General features: G+C 39.9%; 1 protein-coding gene across 1 annotated transcript in view; it reads right to left on the bottom strand.

The window, feature by feature from the left end:
* Positions 1-299: 299 nt before the first annotated feature.
* The window catches only part of ZBTB41 (zinc finger and BTB domain containing 41), a 16,991-nt gene continuing 9,129 nt past the window's right edge, over positions 300-8,161 (bottom strand). Inside the window, exons 5-10 of the mRNA XM_018564547.1 lie at positions 7,051-7,180; positions 6,664-6,759; positions 5,538-5,644; positions 2,963-3,068; positions 1,292-1,380; positions 300-973 (exon numbers count right to left, since the gene is read on the bottom strand). Coding sequence (XP_018420049.1) covers positions 444-973; positions 1,292-1,380; positions 2,963-3,068; positions 5,538-5,644; positions 6,664-6,759; positions 7,051-7,180 — 1,058 coding nt within the window. The 3' untranslated portion in view covers positions 300-443. The remainder of the gene's footprint in view (positions 974-1,291; positions 1,381-2,962; positions 3,069-5,537; positions 5,645-6,663; positions 6,760-7,050; positions 7,181-8,161) is intronic.

Raw genomic sequence — 8,161 nt, 5'->3', positions numbered from 1 at the left:
TAAGCTAGAAATGAAGATAGTATAAAGATGACAGCTCAGCATCTTGCACCTTGAAAAACAAATTCTCAGTGCAAACTCCTACATCTCCATCCAGGGGGGGGTTCACTTTAACAGTTACTCAAAATAAAGCCCATTTCACATGACTATGGGCAGATTTATACAAGATGAAAGTGTTTTGCTATACAAAACATGAATCAGACAAATGACAGAATATTTCTGATTGCCCCTACCAATGCAATGTTCTTTCTTCCACTTTTTAATCTAAAGATCTGCACATATTGTATCATTAACTTAGGAGGGTCTAATGTAGCACAGTGATTTATGCGGGTGGCAGGGAACAGAGTAAGTAGTCTACAAAATGTCAAATGACTGCTAAGGGTAATGCCTGCCCATTACCCTTCCAAGGCAGACTCCACCACACATTAAAGTCTACGGAATGTCATTCACTGGTGGTCATTGCTGGAAACAGCCTGCACAGAAGGCTGCGACTCCAGGCCAAGCAGTGTCCCCAAGTAAGAGTGTTCTCGAGTCTCAATTATTTGCCCAGGTCTGACTGGATGCAAAAGGGTTGCTGGCTGTGGAGTAAGAGTGTACTTTTCCAAGAAAGCTAATTCAGAAGGACGCTGGTACTCTGCATTCTGTGGCAGTACAGAAGAGCCAGCATGGGTCTCTAATTCAGCTTCACTTTCTGCAATCTCAACGGGCACCAGGGTGAGAGGCACACAGATATCAGCCTCTGAGGTCTGTGAAGCAGCTTGGTAGAACTTGGCCTCTTCATTTGTACCATCCTCCTCTGTCTTTAAACTATGAACATGGTCAATGTGGTACTTGAGCTTGTCCTTACGTTTAAAAGCTGCGCTGCAAAGCTGGCAGTTGAATGGACGGGCATCTGAATGTATGACCATGTGTTTTGTCAGTGTCTTTTTAATACGAAAAGCTTGATTGCAGATCTGACATTTATATGGCTTTTCACCTGTTAAAGACAGAACAAGTTACTTATACAGAGGTTAATGCCTTTGTTACAAGTATATTGTCTATATGTATACAGTTTACATGTAAATAAATACAGACCTTTTAAAAACTTAAATATGAGATTACATTTTAGAACCAAAAATACTGTATATTTTCCCTCAATAATGTACCCATGCCATTCCACCCCATCTAACAGTATTTTATTATTTTATAAGGCTCACCTCTGTGACGCCACATATATGTGTGATGCCAGCGGGAAGGTGAAAAACAGCACATGAAGATAATTTAAAAAACACTTTAGAATATCAATAAATATTACCAGAATGTGTTCTGAAGTGCATTTCAAGGCTTGATTTCCCCTTAAAAACCTTCTTGCATACTTCACACTGATGAATTGTTGCCTTGTACCTGCAAAATAAAAATAAAATACATCATCATTGTAAATGCATAGACAGGAATTTACAACATACAAGTCTAGTGAGAGCAATGAGATGGTAAAATCATCCAAAACTGAGTAATCAACCTTCAGGGTTACCCACACACTTTCTCTACCCTAAAAGATTCTGGCCCTGTCACCCGGTTTCCCATATTTGACAATCTAACAGTCTCTGTAATGTATCCAGTGTGCTGTTCTATAAGGGCAGCATGGGCTGACTCTACATTTGTACCAGCTGTCCAACCACTGAGGAGTTTGATCCCAGTTGGTTGAGTCAGGTTCTACTGCTAAATATCTGGAAAATACTTTTGAAAGGGTCTTTGGTCTTTACCTGAGCTTTAGGTCTGTAGTCTGGTCCAGGCCTTTAGGGCTCAGCTTTTTGGGGGTGGAGTGAGAGCTAATAACTCACATTGATGACATAACCCAGTGCTTCCTAGACTGCAACACTTTGCTTGACTTTGAATAGCCCTTAGCACACTATTTCTCTCAATGACACCAACAACAGGGTACTCTTCCTCACATGAACACCAATGATGGGGCATTATTCTACCCAATGATACCAACAACAGGGCATTGTTCTTCCCATTGTTACTAATGATGGGGCACTAGTATTCCACTGGCACCAACAATGGGGCATTATTCCTCCTCCCACTTACCACAGATGCTAGGCCATTTTTTTTACTCCCACTGCTTGTCAACCCTGAGACATAATGTTCTGGTATCAGAGGGCATAAACTATCTACTCTCACTGGCCACAGTGCAGCACCCCAAGGTCTGCAGGACAATGAACTGGTTCCTGTCTACAAATCTCTCTAGTATCAGCTGCACAGTGGACTGTGCCCAAGTAATGCATGCCTGCAGTCACTTGAAGTCTCAGAAAGAGGCTTCCGTGACAGGATGACAATGCGGGAGCACAGTTGGGAGACAGACCTCACACTGTCATAGGAAGTCCCTGAACGAGTACCTTCATAGCAGAATCATCAGGTATTTTAGTGAAAGCTGCAGATTTAAAAGGACTTTACGAACCATATTAACATGTTAAAGCTTATAGGCAATTTTAGTTTAGTTCTGGTGCAATTTCTTTTTCTTTAACTATTCTCATTGCTTTTTTTTTTTAAATACCAAGCTAGCCCTCCATCACACTAACAGGCTTATTCAATAAACCATTTACAGAGGGTAAATGCAAAGAGCAGTACCCATTACAAGCAATTCGAATCCATCCTGTACTAGTCTTGACCTCAGTAAAGGGAATTCTGATTGATTTGTATGGATTACTGCCCCTAGCAGTATATGTACAATTAAACCTAATTGGCCCACATAATGCACAGTCTACAGACAAATTGAAATGCCTAAAAACCTGTATAACATCTGAAGTCTATAAAACAATATAATTTATTTCTGCCTTTGTGTAAATGAAGTCTGTAAAATAAAACTTTGTTGGGCCAAATCAGACCAGATGTGAAATCCTCTTTTAATTCACATTGAATATTAATATATTTTGAATTGATATTTTGCATACTTTTTTCTTCCATGAATTGACTTGAAGCCACTTACTTCTGCCAAATCTTCTCCCCTAAATGAACGCTCTTGTAATGCACAGTCAGATGGTCACGGCGGCCAAAACATTTCCCACATTCTTCACACTGATGGGCCTTCTCGCCTTAAAATAAATGTAATTTTTCAATTTGATATTTTTAATAATTAATCCCTGAAATTTGATGTTAAATGTTCAGTTTGTGAAAAGTGTATTTAATGTCATAAAAAGCACACATGTCTATTTCTGGAAAGAGACAACCAGGTATTTAATATACTGTAAGTACTTAAAGCGGAACCTTTACACTACTTTACAGAACTAGTAATCTACCCTTAGTAAACATGGCCACTGTCAGAAGACTGGGCAAGAAAAGAGAAATAAGGTGTGCAAAGGATACAAAGCCAGTAATTATCTATAAGCAAGTGATTGTATATTGTCATTACTTAACATTTCTAAAAGGTGTATTTGTTGTTATTTTAAAGATATGGGTAAAGGTTCGCTTTAAAGTCTCAGCTTAGAGATCCTGTCACCTTGCCCATTCAGTCTTTTTTTTTAAAGCCCCCCTTTCCTCTCACTTATACTTACCTTCACAGCATTTCCCTGCCGCTTCGCCATCCACCACAGCAAAACACCCAATGCTTCTAGGTATTGGAGAACATGTGATCTCCTCTCATGATGCAGCACTTGCACATAGTGGCCAATGGTTTGGTCTGAAACATGGGGGTGACCTTATCGCTCCGACACTAGGTATTGTGCGGCAGGTGCAATCAAGCAAAGTGCAGCTGGGGAAAGCTGGGGGGACAGGTAGGTTTTAAGCCCTTTAATAACCTTGAGCACTAGCAGTTTGTTTGTAACATGTCCCTAGCCTCTGACTGTCTCCTACAGCACGACTTCAGTCTCCGACCCTTTCCTCAAGCAAGTCTTTAGTCTTTTATAGTTTTCTGTAGCATGTACATGCAATAAATATTATACGTGGCCCTTTGGAAACATCAGGTGCCACACTTGAGGCCCCCTATACCTTCTAAGTTGACAACCACTATTTTAAAGAGATCCTGTATATTGTCCTAAAGGGGCAAGGTGACAGAGTCTGTTAAATACCATTGATATTATGATAAAGAAGTACCTAAATAAACCATTTCTGACCAGGAATATTTCACACCTCCATGCCCAGAGCAAATTTTCCACGGTTATGTTTACTATGCAAGGTGATGCAAATAATGTAAACAATTTTCAATTTCCTTCCAGAAATTTGCTAAATCTTAAGCTGCCCAGGAACAACTCTAACATATACAGTATGCTATGATTACAGGGCTAAAAAATATATATGTTAACATATAAATATGTTATTCACATTTTTGTAAATTAAGTGCATTTTCGTTTAAAATGTCTTAATGTATATATAGAAAGGTTCAATTTAACATTCGCAATACCAGACAACCAAATACATTAATTTATTAATTCAACTTATATATGAGCTATTTTTGTTTAACTGTGTCCCTGTATTTAAAGTAAATATTGTAAAATAAGTTAAAATTTATCAAATGAGTGATGTTAAGTCGCGACCCAAGTCGCACTGCAATTGAATGAACGGAATTAGGGTACCGCCGGTTCCAGTGCGGGCGTACGGGCAATGCTTGTGCAGCTTCCTTGTGTCCCCTGTAGAGGTGTCGGGAGCCAGAATGTAATGTCCCTCCGGGCCAGGCACCTCTATAGGACACGCGAAGGAGCTGTAAGCAATGCATGTATGGATGGAGCTCCCTCACGGCAATAGTTCCAGCCCACCCCACCTCAAGCTGACACTTGGCACCGGGCAGCATATTTTGAATGGCTGCTTGGCGCAAGAACTGACAGCGCTGCTCTAGGGGGAGGCAGAGGAGCCTCTCACCTAGAAAAGTGGAAGGCACGTGGTAACCCACTGAAAACGGGGTCACGACCCACCAGTTGAGAACCAAGGCCCTAGACTATAAGACACCTGTGTAAAATGACCTCATGTAAAGTACCTCATGTGTGCACTATTCAATGCCATTACATTTGATAAGGCCCAAAAATTATGACATTCATTTGGATTTTAATGGGACAATATTTCCCATAACGGGCATTCTGCATGAATACTGGGTACTGAGAGGCCCTGAAGTGCCGGGACATTAGAAACACCTCAAAATAAAACTAGAACATTTTTGGTGTTAACTAAATAGAATTAATAAAAGGCAAAAAAACAAACAAACTCCAAAAAGCCTAACGCCAGCCTAACCTAAACCTATTCCTACCGCAGGAGAGCAGAGCAACTGTTGCAGTGATTTGGAGGACTGATATGATAATGAGCTACAAAATTATTGCTACGGTGAGTCCAGGATCTGGTATGACACTTCCAGCAGCTGCTGATCGATAGTCATGCAGGATATTGAAAAAAGCGTCAGGGACTTTATTCAGCAGAGATACAGAGAGACGTCCTACCTTCTGCTGGGAGAAATGGGAACATTGGCCTGGCAGCAAAAGAGCTAAATAAAGACAGTAGGTACATCTTTTTGGTAGTAACGAAAATATAACTGGAAAATGCATCTAACTGGTGGTGGGTACAAATTAAAAAGAACTTACCAGAATGTATCTTCTTGTGTTTAGTGAGATGATCATGTCGTATAAAGGTCTTCCCACAGTCTTCGCACTCATAACGCTTGTCATCATGATGGACACGAATATGTAATCTAAAAGGTTTAAAAGGACAGGTCTTTTTACTTTTAGTAATACGTGTAAAATCTATGATTAATTTATTGTGGTATATTGATTTATTTTAAGGCTCATGCACATGGGTGGGTGGCTAAACCCATACAATGTAAATTCCTGCATATTTCCCCTGCCAGAGAGCCAGAGATGCTATATAAAGCCTCCTACAGGTCAATGACTGTGTGCTGGTATACGCTGGAGTTGAGTAAAACACACGCATGCATATAGGCGCACAACCCCGATGGCAGACAGGCATTCCTCATAACAAGTTAAAATAAAAATGCAGCTCTTGCTGCGACACTTCAAAGATATGCTGGAAGGTTAATTGATTTCTAAATTGTAATCTGTCTGCGTCTATGTATGCATGTGAGATAAGGACCTTAGATTGGATTGTAAGCTCTTTGAGGGCAGGGACTGATGTACATGTGCAGTATGTAAAGCGCTGTGTACATTGCTGGCGCTATATAAATACCTGTAATAAATAACAAACACTTTCCCTGTAAACGTGTTTCCTTCAGTAAAACCTCTTTGCCACTAGATGGTACAACTTTCCCACTTTCCCATACTGAATGACAGCCAGCATCACTGAACTTGCTGTGAGCCCAGGGTGTCAAGGACCTAGTAGGCACATCAGGCCACCCTTGGCTCACAGATATATGTGCAGAGAACAGTACCACATCATGTGGCACCGCTAGCTGCTATATTTAGGGCCCAGCAAATTCAGGGAACTGCAGAGGAGGAGGAGGTCCAATGGCATCATGCAACTGGACAGTAACCATGATGAAAGAAGTTGGCACAGACATAGACACATGGCTTGAGGGTGTTAGGTGGAAAGTTTGTATAGCAGATGCTCTCCCATTTCATGACAGCAGGTAAAAGCTTCAGCTTATTATAATTAGTCATTTCAACTCCTCCTTGTTTTAACCTGTTTACTATTTTAGGTCAGGTCTGATTTTCTCATCTGTAATAAATAATCTCTTATCATGTCATGTTTACTCACCTGTATGAGCTACCATGGCGGAAATTCTGTCCACAAATACTGCAGAGGTGTGGCTTTTCCCCACTGTGAATCCTAAGATGTTCTTTTAATGTGGTCCTTAAAACAAAAACACACAAATGCAAAAATACCTTGACTGAATCTCAAACACGCAACATTTAGAGTGATGGCAGGTAATTTGAGTACTGAACCAGCAAGGGTGAAATTAAAAACAGAGTATAGCCTTCTCATTGGGTAATAAAATTAAAAAGTTACATCATGGACATTACTTCACCAACGAGATGTGTTGGCACAACAGTGATACATTATTTACTATAAAACTTGTACAGTCTTTTATACCTGGCTGGATTACTGGAAGGCGGCTTTCCTCCACATCAATAACCAACTTACCTTTCTCTTACTGACTTCCCACAGATAAAGCAGCTATACTTCCTCTTTCCGCAATGTGTATATTCAATATGGCGCCTCAGGTTTCCAGAGTCATTGAACTGACGTCCACAGATGTCACAAGGAAAGGGACCTGCAAATAAATCTTTTTTTTTTACTCTAACTATTGTACGTGTTCAACTGACTTCATATCATTTCTAAATGTAGATTAAATATAATAGACACTACACATAATATTTATAACAAGCAGAGATCTGAAAGAAGAAGAAGTTTTTAATGCCTTATGTCCAAGTTGAACTCCAACTGGTTGCTATACATTATTGCACAATGAGGATGCATGGCTTATATTACAGAGCTAATAGATGAATCGAATTATGCCAAAGTCAGCATTAGTGAAATGGGACAAAATGACAGAAAGTATTAAAGATGAGCAAAGCAAGTTGTGTACTCCCAGGATATAAGATCAATACTATAAAATACTATAAAATACTATAAAACATGCTTTAAACATTCATAATGACATCACTAATTATATTGCTGTGGATTTGTCTGCAAGAAAACAAGGCATAGGCCTTAGCTGTGGTTTTTGCTATTGCAGGGTGACAGGCTGGTGAACAGCAGTGCATTTTATCTATTTTTGGAGTTCATACAATGAGCTATAGCACTCTCCTAGATGATGTCACTTTCTATCCTGTTCTATTTTGATGCAAAAAGTCAGCTAAAAAGGGTTCTCTACTTTCAAGAAGAAAGAGGAAAACATCTGAGACTGTGGCCCATTGTGGAATGGTGAAAATCTACCGATGTGCCCACCAATCAGCCGCTTTGATTATCTACATTTCCTCTTAAATGTAACTGTATGTGCTGTACACTATGCATTGAATAAAATGGAAACTTGTATTCTGCCAGAGGGTGAATGTACAGCACATACGTGGGCCCTGGGCAGTTATCAAAGTACTAAGGTAAGAGAAGTTTCTGAAATACAAGGGCTGCAGGAAATGGTCAAACATTATAGAACACATATTTGGTACACCACAAGACAATCTTTTGCATACAAGGAAAAGGAAAGAAGAGAAGGAGGGATCATGGGGAAAGCCAAGGTGGAGGGGTTTATAGT

Source organism: Nanorana parkeri, unplaced genomic scaffold (assembly GCF_000935625.1).
Source record: "Nanorana parkeri isolate BGI_ZX_2015 unplaced genomic scaffold, ASM93562v1 scaffold759, whole genome shotgun sequence".
NCBI lineage: Eukaryota > Metazoa > Chordata > Amphibia > Anura > Dicroglossidae > Nanorana > Nanorana parkeri.
The sequence above is the reverse complement of the archived record's forward strand: the minus strand, read 5'-3'. Positions and strand labels throughout refer to the sequence as shown.